Raw genomic sequence first — 19330 nt, 5'->3', positions numbered from 1 at the left:
AAAACCATGTGTCCAGCATGACAGTTGTGGTCTTGATTGATAGAGCAAGTGTGGTCTTGACTTGCTTAGGATACTGTATATCTCCTCAATCACTTGATATTGGAAAACATAACAGTTTTAAAGTCATCTTACTGCTAATCTTCCATCCTTGTATACACCTCCAAGAGAACAAAAAAGAAAAATATCTTTCCCCATTGCTGACTTTTTCTTCTTGTAATGTTAAATCACCACAAGAAGGTAAAGTCTGTGCTGTTGGAACAGTCATTCCAGCCTGGGCTGCAGCTCTTCTTATGACCCACTAAGGGAACATTCACTCTTCTTGTATAGCTGCAGTATTGAGTCACAGTCTGACTTGGCCCAGGGCACTGAATGTTTAATTTACTATTCTGAAATGAGTATATGTTTTGATCAATGTCTTTAAAACAGACATGTCACGCGACTCACGGCATATTCTCTCCAACTGTTTTAATAATGACAATCCTTTCTTTAGATAGAGGCCTCTTTAGAGATTTGTGTCTTCAAAGGCTCTAATTCATTATCTGGTAAATAATACAGTGTTGTTTATTATGTCTAGTCATCTCTTTGGTGAACTCATTGATTTTTTTTTACTTTTTTTTGTTGAGTTTTCTATGAGGGCTGTTTAGAGGTATAGGGTTGGGTTTAGGGGGTAGAATATACAGTTTGTACTGTATAAAATCATGATGTCTATGAAAATGTGTTTTAATTCTCAGACCTAATTTTTGAAGAAATATTGGCTGATATTTTTTATATTTTTTTAATGTACTCATGTATTCACACACGTTATGTATGTGTATGTGTTTCCTTAAAAAATAAATGATTGAACATTGTTTAACTATTACATAAAATATACTAATGCAGATTATATTGTTAGCGGAAGGCATACATGCATGGAATGCTGATGTTCTGAAACAATTATAAAAATAAAACTATTTATTACTGTGAAATGATAATCCATCTAAACTATCTGAATATAAATTTATGAAAGTGTAAGAAAAAAGCAATAAACACAATCACTTGTTTTTCATACAGTTGATTTTGACACAAAACAATTATCAGAATTCACTAGACTCACTGACTAAAAGCACATAGTAGTATTACAATTTTATTTTTCAAAGTTTGTTACAAAAACCTTAACATTGGGAAGCAAAATGAAAGAGGCCATCCCTGATGATATGTAACAGTCCATCCAAGGTCTATAAGACACATAAATAAACACACATGCAACACGCACAAACAAGGAACAGTACTTCATATTTTAGTATAAAAAAGAGAAAGTGACTAGGCCTACTTAAAACTGATTCCATACACAGCAAAGCCATTATTCCCACAATAAATCTGTCCCTAGTGAATCATTAGAGAACTGTAACATGATTTCCTCTTGTACAATACAATGTAAATCATTGTGTATGAATGAAATCTCAAATAAAAATGTAAATATGGTTGGTTGTGGCATATGTGAACTTAGCTTGATCTTGAAAGAGGAAACATTTTCTGCACTGTAAAATTGTAAAGATGTAAAAGAGCATAAACCTTAATACATGTATTAATTACAACTTGATTTTGTATTTTAATTTTTCTGAGGTTTGTTTTGTGGGTCCTCACAGTTTGTGCATGTACACTGAACAGCCTCCTCAAGTCTGTGCGATCCTCTTGGTGCTCCACTGCACTAATCCACCCCAGATGCTCAATGTGAGATAACCAAGAAGGCTGTATTCTCTCACCATCCACTGAAAACACAATTATTCACATTGGAGTTCTCCCAAAAAAAAACCCCCAAAAAAACCTCCTCAGTCTTTAAATTGTCTGTTTGTTTGCAAGTTCTTAAAGAAGTGGTCCGGTTCTGGGTGAGGCTGTCCGGGCTCCCAGTCTTTAGCTGAGATTGAGGAGTTACGGTGAAGTGAGGAATCTCGGCTGAGACTGCGGTCCAAGAGCAGGTCAGGATGAGGTGGCGGAGGCAGGATCCCTGGGTCAGGCTCGCTGGTAGAGGAACAGAGGGAGTCTGTTTTCATGGGACGATAATCACGCACACATTCCTGCCTGGGCAGTGTCCGACTAGTCTCATGAACCTCGGTGCTACCATTGGAGGTGCTTCTCCAGTCCCAGGTGTTCCCGTTGCCTGAAGACAGACGGACCACTGGGTGATGAGGAGCATGAGCGTCTACCGTGACAATGCTGCTTCTGTCTGGCTCCGATGGGATGCGGTAGTACGGAGACTCTGAACCAGTGCTGGAGGTAGCACAGGAAGAGGCGGTCTCAGAGGACTTTGGTGTGGTGATGGTAACTGGACCGTGTTGCTTAGACATGGCAATGACCTGCATAACCCTTGGCTGGTTGGGCAGCCGTGGGGGTTCTGGCGTGGCAGCTGGTACTGGACCTCCTTTCTCTGTCATGGACAGCCATTTAGCCCTTGTCGTGACGCTTTTAGGTGACACTGGTGGTGGTCTGGTGGCTTCTTCTGGGATATGAACCAACTGCGGTGCACCGGGCCTCTGAGGTATCATCACCCTGGCACCACCTGCTGCTGTCGTTGCTCCCCTGTTGGCTTGCACAGTAGGATAAAGGGAGGACGGCATGCCCAGCTCCTCTGAAGCTTCTTCCTCAACTCCATCAACTCCCTCCGCAGTTGTTCCCTCCTCCTCCTCATCCCTAAGGCTGAGACTGCGCATCTCCATTGATTTCTGCTTCCATTCGGACACCAGCTGTTTAGAACGCTGAGAGTCCATTGGCACGTGGAAGGTCATGTGACGCTGAGCAGGCTCCTCCATAGCATTGGTGTTAGCACGGGGCAGTGTGTTACTGAAGGTCACCATGGTCTCCTTCCCCATCGGGCTGCGAGGAGCCAAGAGCTCGACATCTGCACTAGCTCTCTTCAGGCTGCCCATTGAGGCTTTCTCTCGACGCACCTTACGGTTCAGGCCAGCAACATGAGGCGGGGCTGATAGCTCATCGTTGCTCTCAGAAGCATGGGCCTTTTGATACACAGAGTCATGGCCACGCTGTGTCAGTTCTCTTAGAGGATCTTTTTGTTGAGGATGGGGTTGCTTCAATGGCCTAGGGGAGGCCTCTTCATGTGATCTAAAGTTTCCAACCGCATATAGTGCCTGGAATATGAGAAACACTTGTTATTGTAAGGTTAATGAGAGTCCACTAATCAATCAGACATTTTTACAACATGAAGACATATAAATTAGATTGCACATACACCAAAAGTATGAGTACAACTAAACACTACTCCCACATGTGCTTATTTAATATTTAATTTCAGAACATTGGGCAATAATAGGGAGTTGGTCCTTGCTGCTATTACAGCTTTTATTGTGGGTAGTTTTTCCTCTAAAATTTAATTACTGTTTACTTCCTGCTGAGTTTACATTATCAGAGTGTTCAGGATTACTTGAAAATAGGATGGTATGTTAGAGCAGGATTGACAAAGGCCTTGCTGAAACGGCCTGAAAAAATTAAATGCTGAAGTAAATGTGCAGTTATATTTTGCCTTTATAGAGCTGGTTGTCGTGGTTTAGAATTTTAATTCAGTTTTTATTCTTATTTCAGTTTCATTGTAACTAGTCTTAGTTTATTTAAACTTTTATTTTACTTTTAGCCATATTTAAATAGCTATCTGTCTCCCAGTTTGTTTGAGTTTAATGTGAGACCAAATATTCACTATAGCGTTCAAATCTGAACTCTGACCGGGTGAAAACATGAGTCTGATGGACTTGTTCTCAAGCCATTTCTTAGTTGTCTTTGCAATTTTGGCAGGAGTATGGAAGTAATATAATGTTTTTGAAACAAAAAAGCTTGTTGAATTACACTACTTGAAAAAATATGCATTGCATTAACCCTGCTTGCATTTTAATACTTTGTATTTTTAGGGCTTGTATTTTTATGGGTTAAAATTCACGGTTGAATATTTAAGCTGTGAAAATTTCAACTTAAAACATTTCACACACGTTTTCATTATTAAAAATTCAATAATCCATTCACCTTACAGATTCCACTTCCAAAAAATTCATTCTGTGTAAAAATACAACCTATAATATTCGACAGGCAATTTTCGGTAAATTTTATTTCGCTTTACAAATTCGCTTCAACAAATTCAGTGGTTCAAATTCGACATAAAATTCAATATTTGACATCCGAGAACGCCAGGAATATCAATAGATTGCCGATTGATAATCTCCATAGCTGTTAGTCGACCTCACCAGCATGGGGTGCGAGCAAGGGGGGAGAGACTCATTCATTCATAAAAACGGATTTACAGAAATGGAGCAAGCGGTCAGTATTTATGATGATTATTAGGGCCAGTATATGGAAAAGCTGATAAAGACACAAAAGCTGTATTTACATTTAAGTCTGCACAGTTAGTTTTGCACATGTAAGCACCTTTCTCTACCATGAACGAGATTATTTATTCCCCGATGCTGATGTACAGATAAAACACTAAATCTGAGGTAGTAGACATATATTTCTCTTGGTTGTTCAGTTTTCTTAGCTTTATATCGCAGCGCTAAGCTGCAGAACTGGGGATTTCCTCAATACTTCATTCTCCAGGATTCCCCTGCGGTCAGGACTAATAATGGACTAATACAGTGATATAAAAGACCAAACTCGCACATTATTGGGGATGTAGGCCATACTAGATATAGGAACAGGCAAGTGGACTCAGATTATGAACGTAACGCACAAAGTTTCACGCTAAGCGATTCCCAGTGAAATACTGGCATAAAGTTGGCTTGATTGACACTGGATATTCAACATTCGGACATTTAGGGACCGTCTCTAAACTTGCATACCATATTGGTACACACATTTCTAACTTGAAGAGAATGACTTGCAGTCATAAAACCAACTGTACATTGGTCTTGTAGGCCTAGGTGTCAGGCATGATTTTGACAGGCATGACAATTTTCAGGGGCATTGTCTTTTTGGAAAATACCAAATTCCTCTGGGAAGCAAGCCATTCTGCAATATTCTCCTGTACTCCAAAGCATTAAATGACTTTTCACATTGAAGTAGTTCACCAATACCAGCAGCTAAAAAGGCTCCTCACACAATGACAGCTCTTCCTCCTTCCACTGTGGTAGAAGCATTTCTTTTATGCATTTATTATTATATTTCTCACCAGATTTTAGAAGGCATCGCTCTGGAGCATCACCATGCAACTAGTGCCTCATTATGATTCATCACTCCACTCACAAATTCCCATATTCTGCCAAATACTTCATTCTGTCCTTGGTTTTCTGAGTCAACAATGTCTTTTTAATAGTGCATTTGCTTAAATTTAGCTAATTTCCTGACCAATAATTGGTGGTTAAGACAATTAAAAGTTTAGTGTTTAGCCATTTTGGACCTTTTTCTTTTTGCCCAGGCGTGTGTTTTCAGTTTCTTTGGACCCCATTCTATTATAAATGTTTGTCTGAGGAGATTGTATGGCTGTATTATGATTTTAGGCTTGTAAAGGGTGTAGCTGAAATAGCCAAACCCATTAGTTAAGACAACCAAATACTTTTGGTCATGTAGAAAAGTAAAACACTTACTGTTCATCCGTTATACAGAGCTTAAAGACTTTTAAATTTGCATTTTATTTTTCATTTTTTGGCTATTGATTTTTTTCTTTTACCTATTATCTATAAATTATACGTTCCGAAATTGTTTCAGCCCACTTGACTGGTTATGGAGATTATAACACAAAAGCATATCAGAGGAAAGAGACGAAGCAAAGAGATGACATGGAGAGAGTGAAAAGGAGCTGTGAAATTGTCCCTGATGAATCCTAAAGGATTTGTCCTCCTCTAATAGAATAGAAATCCTAAATATAGAGCTTGCAGTCAAAAGATTAGAAAAAAGTGAAAGAAGGAAGATAAATAAGTCTTGATATCCTCTGCTAACCTAAAATTGAAGCTGTCAAAGCAAAAATTGTTCGGAGAAGCAAACTACAAAACAATTTAAGACTCACTAGATAAACAGCGATGCCAGCCCCAATCACAAAACCCACGTAGACGTCAATCGGGTGGCTTCGAAACTGGGTGATTTGGGTCAGACTTGCCAGGGCTGCTGCTATGGCAAATGCAAACACCAACACAGGCTTCAATAGCTTGGTGCTGTCTGAGATGGCGGCATTGAAGTACATCTGAGTAGAGAAACACGAGTGTCACAACAATAACAACTGCTCTGGTAAAACCCCCAAAATAGGGAATGACCCCTAACAGCTTTCTCAAATTAACACTTTTTTTAACCTAAAGTTTGGTTTTTCGCTATTCTTTGAAGTTAATGCTACATTGTAAACCCTAACGTAAATGTTTTATTATATTTTTAATATAATTTAGAGCTAATTCAATAATTAAGTAAAAATATTGATACTTAAATCATAGAACTTACAAGTTAAATTTACTTGCAGCTACTTAATTTTACTTACATGGTTTAAGTTTGCTATTTAAGAAGACGCTTGTACTTCCATGGGAAAAGACATGCAATTCCTAGTCCACTATACTTGAGTCAAAGGTCTCAGTTTCAATATTTTATTTTTATTTTTTTACAACAACCAGTTTTCATGCTTTTAAATTACGTTCAGCCAATTAGATTCTACAGGATAAAACTAATTTCCAATTAGAATTAACTAAAATACTCCAAATGTAGTTACAGCAGCTTGAATGTTTCTCTTCACAGTCCAGAGAGAATGTCTTCATTAACAATTGAAATCCCACACTGAGTTCAACGAGGCATAGCTAACAAAAGAAGACTAATGAGTATCTCTAGCTCTACAGCTGGGAGACACCCAGCTGACTGTGGCTGATGGACTCTACACTCCATCAGTAGAGGTCACTCAGCAGTTGACATGGTTCTACGGTGCTTAATGCTGATGCCGGATCCTTCTAATAACAGTGATAGCTCAATAATCACAGTGGCATGGTATTCCAACTAACAAGTATTTTGCATTAGATAATTTTTAAATCAAAGTGCCCTGAGTACAGAGAAATGCTTACGGAGATGTAGACAGCTGCAAACCCAGACAGAGTGGCGTGCTGGGAGGGGAAAGTTTTCCTGATTAGACAGGTAGAAAAAAAGAGGAAAATATTAATTCAGTAGCGCATCACATGAATAATCAAAAAAAGAGCACAGCCAAGAGTTTTAGCTTGTGAGGAAGAAATGTAAATGAGCCAAGAAAGAGATGCCGAAGGAATGTACCACACTTCAGTGAGCAAAACACAATGTTCCATAGCTTCCTTGTTATATGTGCCTCCTGACAAGGATTTGAGGACAAATCCATTCATAATCCTTGTTGGAAAACATTGCAATGGGATAGAAACTAAAAAATATAAATAAACATAAAGAATATCTATTTTTCAACTTGTTTAGCCCACACATTGGATACAGAACACTAGGGGGACGAATTGCGCATATGGATAGTGCTGTTTATTTATATGCAATGTGTTTTTTTTTAGCAGTCATATGCTAATCATGTAATAGTCTAAATGCAGCAACAACATTAATTTACCCAGTCATATGTGAGAAAGCATGGTCTTGCTTATGTGTATTCACCTTGCTGACAGGATGGCATACTGGTCCCGGCCTGAGCAGATGTCCTGGGTTATGTAGGGGTTTTTATCACAGGCCACGCCCGGCAGTGTGTAGTTGGGTTTGCACACAGTTAGGAAGAAGGGAGTATGATAGCCAGTGGCCAGCTGGATAACGTCAGTCACCAATGCAGTGGCGCACAGCCCAAACACATGAACACCTGTGAGGGAACGAGAAACTGTCAGTGTGGTCTGAACTGAGCCAGGCTTTTTATTGTTTGTCTGTGTGAGTCTTACATGGCCAACACCAGACCATGCTTCTACCAAAATAGACAAACCTGTAAAAATGTCTGAATACGGTCGAGTGTATGAATAATGAATGTCAGAAGTCAGAGGAGGTCCCAAGACCCAAGTATTAAAACTAAGAATAAGAGACCTAGTGGACCATCAAATTGTTCTCTGCAAGTTCTAATTTAAAGCTGTGTTGTGTGTACAAGTACAATTCAAATGGGTATTATTTCATTTTAACTGTACCCTTAATCTCCTTATTCAAAATGTTGAGAATACTCAACAAATTCGATTTAGATTTTTTTGTTTTATGACAGAAGTTGTCAGGTAAACTTCAAGATGTTTCTACAACCATATAACATATTGATTGGTCATTTACTATATGATTTGAACACATTACAAAACAGGGCCATAATCACCATAGACATTAAGGGGCACAAGTCCTCCCCAATAATTAGAATTGGCCAAATTGTCCCCTCCAGTTCTTGAAATTCTTGATGCTGCTCTGCTGTACTCCATTAGCCTACGCACAGCTCTGTTTGATGTTCGGATGACAAAAAGTTTTAAAAGTTACACTTTTAGGCTGGTCTGTCTCATTTTTAGTGCCCATCACTGCAAGAATGATTAAGATGGCCAATCAAATCAACGTAGGTGAGCCTTACTGTTCAGAGAAGATGAGTGCGAATTCCAACACGATGCTTTAGTTTTAGCAGTGTAAAAGTGTGTAGTGAGATGTACGTAGCTGAAAATTTTATATCTGACAGCTGTTTTACAATAGAAATGTTCAGCGACCGACTGTAATATCCAGTGATGCAAACTAGTCAACTTATTTTTAATGAAATCTCACCATTTTGAATGGAAAATATGCTATAATTTAAATGATTTATGTAGGCTAATTCATTACGGAATGTGACCAAACAAGAAGCGTTTTGCGTTTTTTACATATTAGACATACGAATAAGGTATAATGCGTGCATATTTTAAAACAAAATATTGTTTGCAAATCATTTAAATTGATTAGCCACCTTCATAACTACAATAGACCTGGAACTTCTTAATCCCCTTAAATCCCTTTAAATCATTTAATTATTTAATTCCTTTAAATAAAAAGACCAATAAAACAATAAAACCCCTCTCCCCCACACACACAAAAACAACCCTCCCCTTTCTCTCGTTCTCTTATGATTCTGTGCAAACTAATTATGTATTCTTTATTATTTGAGATTATACTATGAAGTCTATATTAATAACACTATATTCGGCCTTTCACCTAGACTGTTTCTACTTATCTGGTTGATATTTGGCTGCATTTATTTTTTGAGAAAATTAAATATGTACTCATCTGATCTTTGAGGAGTTAATGTCTGCATTGATATATACTATTCAGCTTTTTCATCCAGACCGTGTTTATTTGTCTGGTTGATATTTGGCTGCATTCCATTTTTTAGAAAATTAAATATGTACCCATCTTATCTTTAAGGAGTTATGTCTGTATTAATATACTATTCAGCTTTTTCATCCAGACCGTGTTTACTTGTCTGGTTGATATTTGGCTGTATTTAATTGAGGAAATTAAATATATACTTATCTGATCTTTGAGGAGTCATTTAATCCTGAGGAAATGGATAACACCTCCTTATATGGTGCCCATCTCCCTTCGGTGCCCTCCAGCGAGTTCTAGTCTCAGTGTCTGACTCGCAGAAGGAGGGTTTAAGAGGGGTCAGTTCGGTTATCTCCTGACGGTCATCCGTTTCAGGATGCTGGATTGGCTTCTCAAGCTATACTAGAGACCAGTCTCGAGAGGCTGGTTCCTTTAGTTACTCTCAGCCGCAGTCGTCTTGGGATAAGACATATCTGAAGACAGTCGTTATCTCGAAGAAGGCTTCGACTAAGAAGAAGTCCTGATGCTGAGGCCGTCAGACTTCTGAGGGCAGTCCCCTCCGGGGAGAAACGGTTTCCACTTCCACTTCATCAAAATACGGTGTCCGTTTCTTCCCGGGGCCTTCTGGGAAGCGACTCTCTGAGTAGGGTTGCAGCGCTGCCAGTTCGGTTGTTACCTGCCGGTTAGCCGCTTCAGGGCACAGAGGTGCCTGCATTTCCCAACGATCCTTCGAGGAGAGTCGTAGAACAGTCAGTTCAGTTGTTCCCTGTCGGTTCGCCGTTACAGGGCACCGAAGTGGCTGTTCGACCAATACCAGATGGCAGCTTTGAGAGACTAGCGTGGACACTATTGCCAAATATATCTTGCTGGGTCCTGCTCACTATAGAAAAGGGTTGCAGAATTCAGTTCGGTTCTCATCCACCCCTTTTTCTAGGGGTCCTCCCTATGGTGGTGGACCCCAGGGAGGCTCTGGTTATGTTATGACAGTGTTCATTCCTGGGAAGCAAGTCTCTGAGGAGGGTCGCAGCGCTGCCAGTTCGGTTGTTCTCTGCTGGTTCGCCGCTCCAGGGCACCAATGTTACAGGGTTCCCAAACGATCCTCCGAGGAGGGTCGTAAAGCACTCAGTTCGGTTGTTCCCTGCCAGTTCACCACTTCAGGGCGCCGAGGTGCCTGCATTTCTTAACGATCCTCCTCCGAGGGTTGTAGAACAGTCAGTTTGGTTGTTCCTGCCGGTTCGCCGTTACAGGGCACCGAAGTGGCTGTTCAACCAATACCAGAGGCCAGTCTCGAGAGACTGGTCCCCTTAGTAGATTTTCTGGCAGTGTGTAAGCTACTGCCAAATACATCTCATTAGGACCTGCTCACTATTAGCCTGGCTAACGTCAGACCTAGTCTCATTGAGACGTGGGTCTGGGAACCACATGTTCATTTTCTAGTATTTGAGGCGTGGTTTACGAATTCCAAGAGCCGTTTATTGGGTACTACGAATGTCTATCAAATGCGCCTGTACGTAGCTCATAGCCAATCCGTTTCAATTATACCAGATGACGTATGTAGAGCGACAGAAATTAGACGTGGAAGAAGACGATGGGTCAGAGATTTATGTGTACACGATGGCGTTCAGCGACTATTGACTATAGGCTGCATCAAAGGTAACTTCTGCTGCCATGTTGGATCCATAGGTATAAACAAACTGCTTCGGTGTGTCGCATAGACGTCGTCATCATCTTGCTGCTCCCTCCCCATTCTGTGATTGGTCCCCTCGCTGAGGCGAAAATCTGGTCCATGGAATCCAGGCTGCCTAGCAGTGTGAATAAAATCGCACTGTGCCCAAGGCAGCTTGGGGAAACCCAGGCTAGCTCACTATAGAAAGGGTTACAGAATTCAGTTCATTTCTTTCGCCCAAATTTCTAGGGGTCCTCCCTACGTGGTGGACCCCGAGCAGGCTCTGGTTATGAAGCAAGAAGTACAGACTCTTCTGCGAAAGGAGGCTATAGAAAGGGTTCCTCCTGCCAGTACGGAGTCAGGGGTTTACAGCCGTTACTTCATTGTTCCAAAGAAGGATGGAGACTTACATTCAAACAGATTGTGTCACAGATTCAGTCTGAAGACTGGTTTGTCACGATAGATTTGAAGGATGCATCCTTTCATGTAGCCATCCATCCTCATCACAGCAAGTCCCTGAGGTTCGCTTTCGGGGTGAAGTGTACCAATACCGGGTCAGTCAAAACTAGGCCAGTCACTGACTGTTGGGTCTCATGGCAGCTACGTCCAACATAATAACTTTTGGCCTCCTGTACATGAGACCCCTGTAGTGGTGGCGCATAACCAAGGGGTTTTCGCAGAGGGGAAATCTTTTTCACATGATCAAGGTCACGCGGCGATGCCTACGTGCCTTAGTCATGTGGAAGAAACCTTGGTTCCTCGCCCAAGGCCCAGTGTTGGGGGCTTCTTGTCATCGCGTAATGCTAACGACAGATACTTCCTTCACAGGTTAGGGGGCGATCATGAGTGGTCGCTCGGCGCAAGGTCTGTGGCAGGGCCATCTACTTTCTTAGCACATAAATCGGCCAGAAATGATGGTGTTTCAAGCTCTCAAACACTTCCTACCAGACCTAAGGGGCCATCATGTATTTGTCCGCATGGACACATTGGTGGTCTCTTACATCAACCATCAGGGGGGTCTGAAGTCACGTCACTTACGCAAACTGGCACCAGATCCTCCTGTGGGCACAAGGGAATTTGCTCTCTCTAAAGGCAATTTACATCCAAGGCTTTTTAAATTCAGGAGCAGACATCCTGTCGAATGTGGTTCTCACTCAGTCATCCAGCTCCTCTGGGGCTGGACGCTATGATGCAGACGTGGGCGAGGTCACGTCTATTGGGGTGGTTGGGGGACTTTTTCTCTCAGTTGAGCGGGTTGATCCATATCAACCCTGCCATACTCCCTGCATGATCGACTTGCTTCGGTCTATCAGAAGCTAGTGCGGTCTGTTTTTAGGTGTGCTTTATAGTTTCCTGGTCGATGACGTCACCTGCCTATGACGTCTCGTCTCTTCATTGGACTGATTATACACGTGCTTCACGACGCAATCACGCAGGGGCGTTCCCACAGCGTCTCAACTCAGTGTCTCGTTCCCTCTTCAGGGAACCAGGGTTACAGTCGTAACCTGAGACGTTTTCAACATTGATAATATGAAATGTTTCTTGAGCACCAAGTCAGCATATTAGATTTGAGTTCTGAAGGATCATGTGACACTGAAGACTAGAGTATTGATGCTGACAATTCAGCTTTGCCATAAATTATTGAAACTATATTAAAATAGAAAGAAGTTATTTAAAATTGTAAAAATATTTCACAACATAACTGTTTTTTTTACTGTATTTTTGATCAAATTAATGCAGGTTTAGTATAAAAATTTTGTATAAAGTGACCTCTTTACAGAGATTAAAAATATTACAGACGCCAAACTTTTAAATCATTATTTTTATTCTATTATTCTATTATTTATATTACAATATTCTTATTCAGATATGTTGTATTTAAGGCTATACATGTCCAGTATATTGGATATTGAATAATGCACAGTTCTCCCTCCAGAAAAATATAATCATTGCATTTGTTTCATATTTAATATGCAGCAATTAACATTTTTCATAACTACACATTGTTTAATTGTAGTTTGCCATTTTCAAGACTTGAGGTCCCTCTTAACATACCCACAAAGCGCACAGTTCTGCGTAAGAAGGAGTTGAAGTTGCAGCCTCCTGCATTGATACTCCCTTCTGAACCAGAGCGAATCTTCAGTTTGGACTGCATGCAGTACATCAAGGCTTCACCCAGCATGATCTAAGCCAAAAATGCACAGAAGATTGAGAGCTGCCTGAAGCATCATAAAAATCACATCCAATCTGTCAAGTATTTAATTATGCTTTACACAAGATGCTAAAACTCAGTCCTTGACCATGCAATTCACTGTTACTGTCCACATTGCATCAATGAATAGAGTAACAGGATTTTGTATAATTTTCACAGAAGCTACACTGGGATAAATAGGTTAGGCTGTTTATGAATAGAGTATGAACACTCACAGACGCTGCAGGGCCAGCAAAGGCCAGGCTGAGCAGCATGAGCAGAGGGATGAGCTCGTCTCCCGTTTCCACATAGGGCATGCTCAGTGTGCGGTCATGGCAACGGAACCCAACTTTGGCTGGCTGCAATACGTCTGTCAGCTCCAAGAAGTAAAGAGAGATCATGGAGGATGCCACTATTGGCAGCTGAGAGAGAGAGAGAGAGAAAGAATGGGTGGGTTATGGGAAAGGTGGCACAGGAGAGGATTATGGAGGGGGAATCAGTCAACATTTACTGCATGGACACATTCATGAATTATTCATGCGAACAATATTAGGCATACAGTGGCCCCCCGAAACATTTGAACACTTAAGCCAAGCTTAAAAATTTATGAATTTCTTGGCTTTAAATAACAAAATATCAAACCAAGGTATTTATTTGAAAAAACAAACAAACAGTGTAAACGATTTGCATATTGTAAAAACAAGATTAAGCCAGGATTATGCCTTAGTTCAATTAGGACATTTACCACTGGTTTCACAGACAAGGATCAGTCTAAACTGCATGATTGAGTTGTGTTGACTGAAAGCAACTTGCACTGTCATATCTTAAAATAAGGCAGTCCCATCGTTTTGTCTCTAAATAAGGCCTAATCTATGGCTTAATTGAAACCCTGTCTGTGCAACTAGGCCTTAGATAGCTTTTATAAATGTGCCTTAGAAAAAAAAAACATTACTAGTGTGCATCTTGAGACAAAACAAAGGCCCTTTTTAAAGATAGTTCAGTTCAAGTTGCTTTCAAATAAAACAACTCAAACATGCATTTTATTTTGGGACTAGGCTTAAGCCTTGTCTGTGAAACCAGGGGATATTTTTTTTCCATTTCGTTTTCAAAGACTATTAGTTTGTTTATCCTAATTTCCTGTTTCCTTTCTGTTTACATATGTTGCTATGGTTATTCATTGTTTAATTGATTACACACACTTGTTGCTTATTAGCTTTCTGTGTATATAATGCCCTCAGTTCTGTCAGTTCATTGTTTCATGCACTACGTTGCCTTCGCTAGTTTGGATTATCCTTGTATTGGTTTCTTTTGTTTTATTTAATAAAGTTCTCTGCTTTAGCCAAATTTATATTGTTTGAATATGATATATGAGAATGTAATATATAGGCTATGGGCTATAAAAAATGTATTAAATGGACTTGAACTTCCATAAACCCTTTTAGAGTCGTGGTCTGGGTTCAAACGTTCTGACATGCAAAGTGAAGCATTCACATGACTTGAAAGTAAGTGAGACTTCGTTTTTTGTTGATCACGTGTTTCTCTGAAAACAATATGCGATCCAGTATGGAACTTCCCTAAGAATAGAGATGCGTACTCGATACATACATGCTTCGGTGTCATATGTAACATCACAAGTTCATACTAATTTGATGAACTGCACATGTGGTTACTAGCCAGGACACCTGTGTGAACTTGAGAGCAACTGACTTTATACAACCAAGAAAACTTAACTTGAGACCAGTTATTTAAATTAATTACAAAATAGCAAAAGAGTGATGTTAGTTCAAAGAAAAACTCTGTGGCATCATTTGTGGCATCATTTGTTTGCAGATGCCACTTGGTTAAATATTTTTTTAAATCCACTGTAATGACATTCAAACAAGTAAATCAAGACATAATAAGTCTAAGAGGTAACTATTTACATTTTCTATTCATGTTTCACAACATTTTTTCTTAGATGTTTACTTCAATATTATCTCCTTGAAAAGGAATAAAGCAGTTTAAGCCCAAGTAATCCTTGCTGAAATCCTGTTAAAATCTCTTAACCCTGGTTAAAGAGGTACTTGACATCGCCTTCATTTAAAACGGTGAGAAGCTGAGTTTTCCATTATCCATCTTATGACTCACTATATGTAAAATAAATGGCATGGTGTTAAATATCAACTTCACATTTGTCATTATATGTAAAGTTCACAAATGTCAAATTACACAGCTAAGATGTGCAATTCATTTTACATGCTCTTAAGATTCATCACATCATTATATTGTAACTCAAAGTGACATGTAAATGGCATTCTATGTAGATGACTCTCCTCACAAGATCAGGCAGTGGTGCGTGACATGTCATGCAATTTTTTTTGGCAGTTTAAGGGCAGGATGAAGAAGGCTTGTAGAGATTGTTAAAGCTTCACTACAACAACTGAAATACAGTGAGAGCATACCTCCACAAAATAGAAACATGGCAGTAATGTCATGCTGTCTTTGGGAGGCTTCTTCTTAGGCTTGTCTTTTGGAGACATCATTTTGGGGTTAGGCCGAGTAAAATCTAAAAGGGAATACATTCAAGACAGAATAAGATCAAACACATGATATTTAGATACATATTGTTGAAAACATAAGTAAGTGTCTATGCTTGTGGTATTAAATAGGCTGCAACTTTTAATTAGCTCAACCTAAAATAGTCTTGGAATAGTTAAGTGTTCAAATCAGTCTGGTAAATGGATCACTGAGCATGTTTGTAAATTGTCTTGCTAAGCATGCAAATATGATGTGAATGTGTAGACAAATTTAGAGAGTGTAAATTTATTACACTGATTAAAGCATCAGTAGGGTTATTTATTTAATTATATATAGAAAGAAAATTCCATGGAGGAAGAACGGATTTATTTTTTGTGTGATATCAGGCTCATCAACCTCTTATTTATGCATGTAATAAAATCCACTGGTCTTTGTGGCTAATAATAAAAAAAAGACCTCTAAAAGTTGACTTGGAGAGTGTTCCATGGTACTGCAAAATATCCTTTAACTGTTCAAGATCTTATTAAATTACAGGTAGAGCTTTTAAGGGGTTCAAAATCAGAGCTTTAAGACACATTACTGCAGTGCAACATTAACGGTTTTGGATAATATTACAGCATTGTGGTGGTATTTGATGAGGTAGACTGCATAGTCAGTCAATATCGTGATTTAATACTACTGCCTAGTATCATATTAAAACAGTGATGTGAATATTAGCACTGTGGTCAGTTCTGCATATTCCCAGACAACTGATTAGTGACTTAGTTAGGCTTCCCTTATTGGAGTTGCATTGTGGAATTCACTGACATATCATGCAATAGCTTGAATAGCCACATCTCTCTCCAGGCGGACAGCTAATGAAAGTTGGGTGACACATGGTGGCCACATCGGCTTCCATGCCTCACACTGCTCAAACAAAGAAGGCTCTTTTCAGGGGAGAGGGGACTATTTATCCTGCACAACTTTGTTTGTTTCTGAAGAGAGAGGGGGATAAGGAGAAGGCCGAGAATGAACAGACTCAAGGCTGTGCTGTCAAGGAGTCTATTGGCTGGCAAATAAAAAGAGCTTAGCAATAAAGCAGCAATCAAGTCGGCCTGTGAGCCTCTTCAGCGATATGTCTGAACTGGTGGGAAGTTGGTAGTGAATAAATAGGTACTAATAGTAGAGAAAGTGAGAGATTATTCAACTAATTTTAGTGGTTCCTTACTCAACGCTGGAAAAAGAATGTTTGAATAGAACCTGAAAGAGAGTCTGCAGCGCCCAAGATCTAAGATAACCCAAAATGTCTGCAGTGAAAGAAGCGACTTCAATTACAGTAGTGTGTTGTGTAGCCTAATATTAGCAAAATCATGCTTTGAAAAACCAAATTCAATCATTTCTCAGTTTCGCCTTGGGAATCCAACATTTTTATCAGTAAAATGATTAAAATAGCTAATACTTTTTTTCTTTATTCTTTTTGTTTGCCATAACATACAACATCAAGTCCATAAAATGTGGATGACTTTATTATTTCGTTATTGAATTATTTATATTGTGTTTATTGTTTGCATTTTATATAGATTCAGAAATGTGTTACAACATATAAACTTTTTTCATTACTTTCTGCTAATTGCTCAATGGATTCTGATTGGCTGTCAATATGTTTATCCTTCATCAGGTGGAAAAAAAAAATCGTTCTTAAAATGATTCCAACGATATCGTTCCTCTGTGTCCTTGTCGTTAGTTGTGGTGTGGACTCAAAATTGTCAACTAGAACGATTATAAAACATTTTGTTGTGGTTATTGTTACAGTGATCGTTCCTGGCGAGAACGGGCCTTTATGCTTTGTCGATGTCCTAGAACAGTATGCGACGAACTTTTGACAAATGGCTACTTACTCTGGCATAGGCAACTTCTGTTCATGAGCGTCTATTTAAAAAAACTCTTTATGTTTTAGCTTTTGTTTACTTTTATATGACTTTTTGGTTACTGAAACGTTTACAAATTCTTATTAAATGTACACTTATTAATAAAAAGAATACATCGTTTTTGGAGGGGTCTGTGACCCCTGTGTGGTTGTGTGAGTTGAGGTTGAGGGATCCCACCCTTGAATCACTGACCTACTGTACCAGCTGCGCTGTCCACTACACGGTACTGAAACTGCTCTGACTGAGCAATGCTCACATGGCTACAACGGAGATGTTTCATTAAAAAGGAAGGTGAGGATCATCTGTGCTGAATAGAGCATACGCGATTTCACGGGACATTCTTATATTTGTCTTTTAGCATATTGCCTAGCTTATCTTAGGCTATGTGAAAGCCCCATTTAACGTAAATTATAAGCTACACTTTCATTTGTTCCCCCCTTCTCTCAGATTTGGCATTTCAAAATGTCCTCGTGGTCAGTGACCATCTCACATTCACCACTCTCCTCTCCTGAAATGGTGTCATGAATTATTCTGGATGTCGTACAACACCCAGCGTAATGCTAAGGAACTTTTTTTATAATTAATGTGTATTTCAGAAAAAGAAATATAGCCTCGATAGGCTACTACGAACCAGCCCCATTCTACATGTCAGCTTTCAGCATGTCTGCTTTTAAGGGCTCCCAGGAACAGGCTCGGTCACAATCCGACTGACAGACACTGATATCTCACCTCTTTCTCGTTGATGTTGGAAATTCATCGACTCCCTCCGACCCCTTCGCCGTCGCTTCGTTCGTCTGTGGTGCTCCAGCTTTCCTCAATGCGACTTAATCCATTTCACGCTTGTACAATATATCTTTGTGTTCACTCCCCCCCGTCCGCTGAAGGTAAGTGATCGGATAAAAGTATGAATGGGACTGGACACTCCACTTATATTTCCTCAACGTAGCAAAGTCACTGAAGTAAATGTGAGGAATTACCTCGGAATTCGGCCACTTTCTCATGAAGATCTCAAATACAGAGCTCTCGGATGAGCGGATAGTAATCGAAACAGGAATGCAGTGACTGTGTAGGGCACCGTGAACACAAAAGGCTACTGGGAAGGGGGTTTCTTGAGGGAGGGGACAGAAATGAGGGAGGAGGCGGTCCACTTTTTAACACAAACACACGGAGAGCTTCTGAACCCCCGCTTATTTCCAGTCATCAACCCGTGTAATGTGCAAGAAAAGAGATAACGCGACAGAATAGCCTATACGAGAGTTCCGTTCACGACCGCAAGGGTTAAGTCGCGCGCTCCTCTCTTTGTGCATGTGCATCGACTGCTCCATCGTGCTGGACGTTATCTGTACTTTTAGATACTGAGGTATTCTTCTCGAAGCAAATGTCTTATGTGGACCCACGTTAGACAGGTGTGAAGTTTAGGCTCTTTGTTTATTTGTATGGGGTGGGGCTGCATTTGGACCATGCGCTCCTTTGTGTCTAGGTATGTTTCCCGTCACAAGCGGACAGCAGCAGCACATGGCGCACTACGCCTCCAGTGAGAACATGTCAGCGCGTCATCGCAGCACGCTCGCTCCTCGCTTGAGTGAATCTCGCTTTTTCCTTGAATCATAGGGCGACCATGAGTGTTTCTGGTCTTGGATTATTTTTTGTTCTCTGAAGCACTTTTGTTCATTTGTTCAACATTCCCCAATTCCAGACCCACTCTTTATCTTTAGGGAGATAGAACATATAAAATTAAAATATGACAGAACACAGCCTAATTTCTCCATTTTATGAAAATATAGCTAAACGCAAGAGATGAATATATATAAAACGAATATATGTCAATACAATTAGTAAACACAA

The 19330-nt window shown here is 39.9% G+C and overlaps 1 protein-coding gene across 1 annotated transcript; it reads right to left on the bottom strand.

Annotated features, from left to right (window-relative positions):
• Positions 1–1107: 1107 nt before the first annotated feature.
• Positions 1108–18998, bottom strand: plppr3a (phospholipid phosphatase related 3a). Its single transcript, XM_077228312.1, has 8 exons — positions 18215–18998; positions 15503–15606; positions 13298–13483; positions 12926–13055; positions 7561–7756; positions 7005–7062; positions 5978–6151; positions 1108–3122 (listed from the first exon to the last, which is right to left on the bottom strand). The coding sequence occupies exons 1-8, from the start codon at positions 18240–18242 to the stop codon at positions 1809–1811; spliced, it is 2190 nt and encodes a 729-aa protein (XP_077084427.1). The 5' UTR covers positions 18243–18998; the 3' UTR covers positions 1108–1808.
• Positions 18999–19330: the final 332 nt, after the last annotated feature.

Source organism: Siphateles boraxobius, unplaced genomic scaffold (assembly GCF_051911475.1).
Source record: "Siphateles boraxobius isolate OS27281-9 unplaced genomic scaffold, OSU_SipBor_1 1, whole genome shotgun sequence".
Lineage (NCBI taxonomy): Eukaryota > Metazoa > Chordata > Actinopteri > Cypriniformes > Leuciscidae > Siphateles > Siphateles boraxobius.
The sequence above is the reverse complement of the archived record's forward strand: the minus strand, read 5'-3'. Positions and strand labels throughout refer to the sequence as shown.

Bases quoted from the DNA above. Each gene is read 5' to 3' on its own strand.
- plppr3a (XM_077228312.1), bottom strand. From the start codon at position 18,242: ATGAATTTCCAACATCAACGAGAAAGAG. The intron at 15,607-18,214 runs GTGAGATATCAG...ATTCCCTTTTAG, and splicing joins CCAACATCAACGAGAAAGAG to ATTTTACTCGGCCTAACCCC. The intron at 13,484-15,502 runs GTATGCTCTCAC...TCTCTCTCTCAG, and splicing joins CATGTTTCTATTTTGTGGAG to CTGCCAATAGTGGCATCCTC.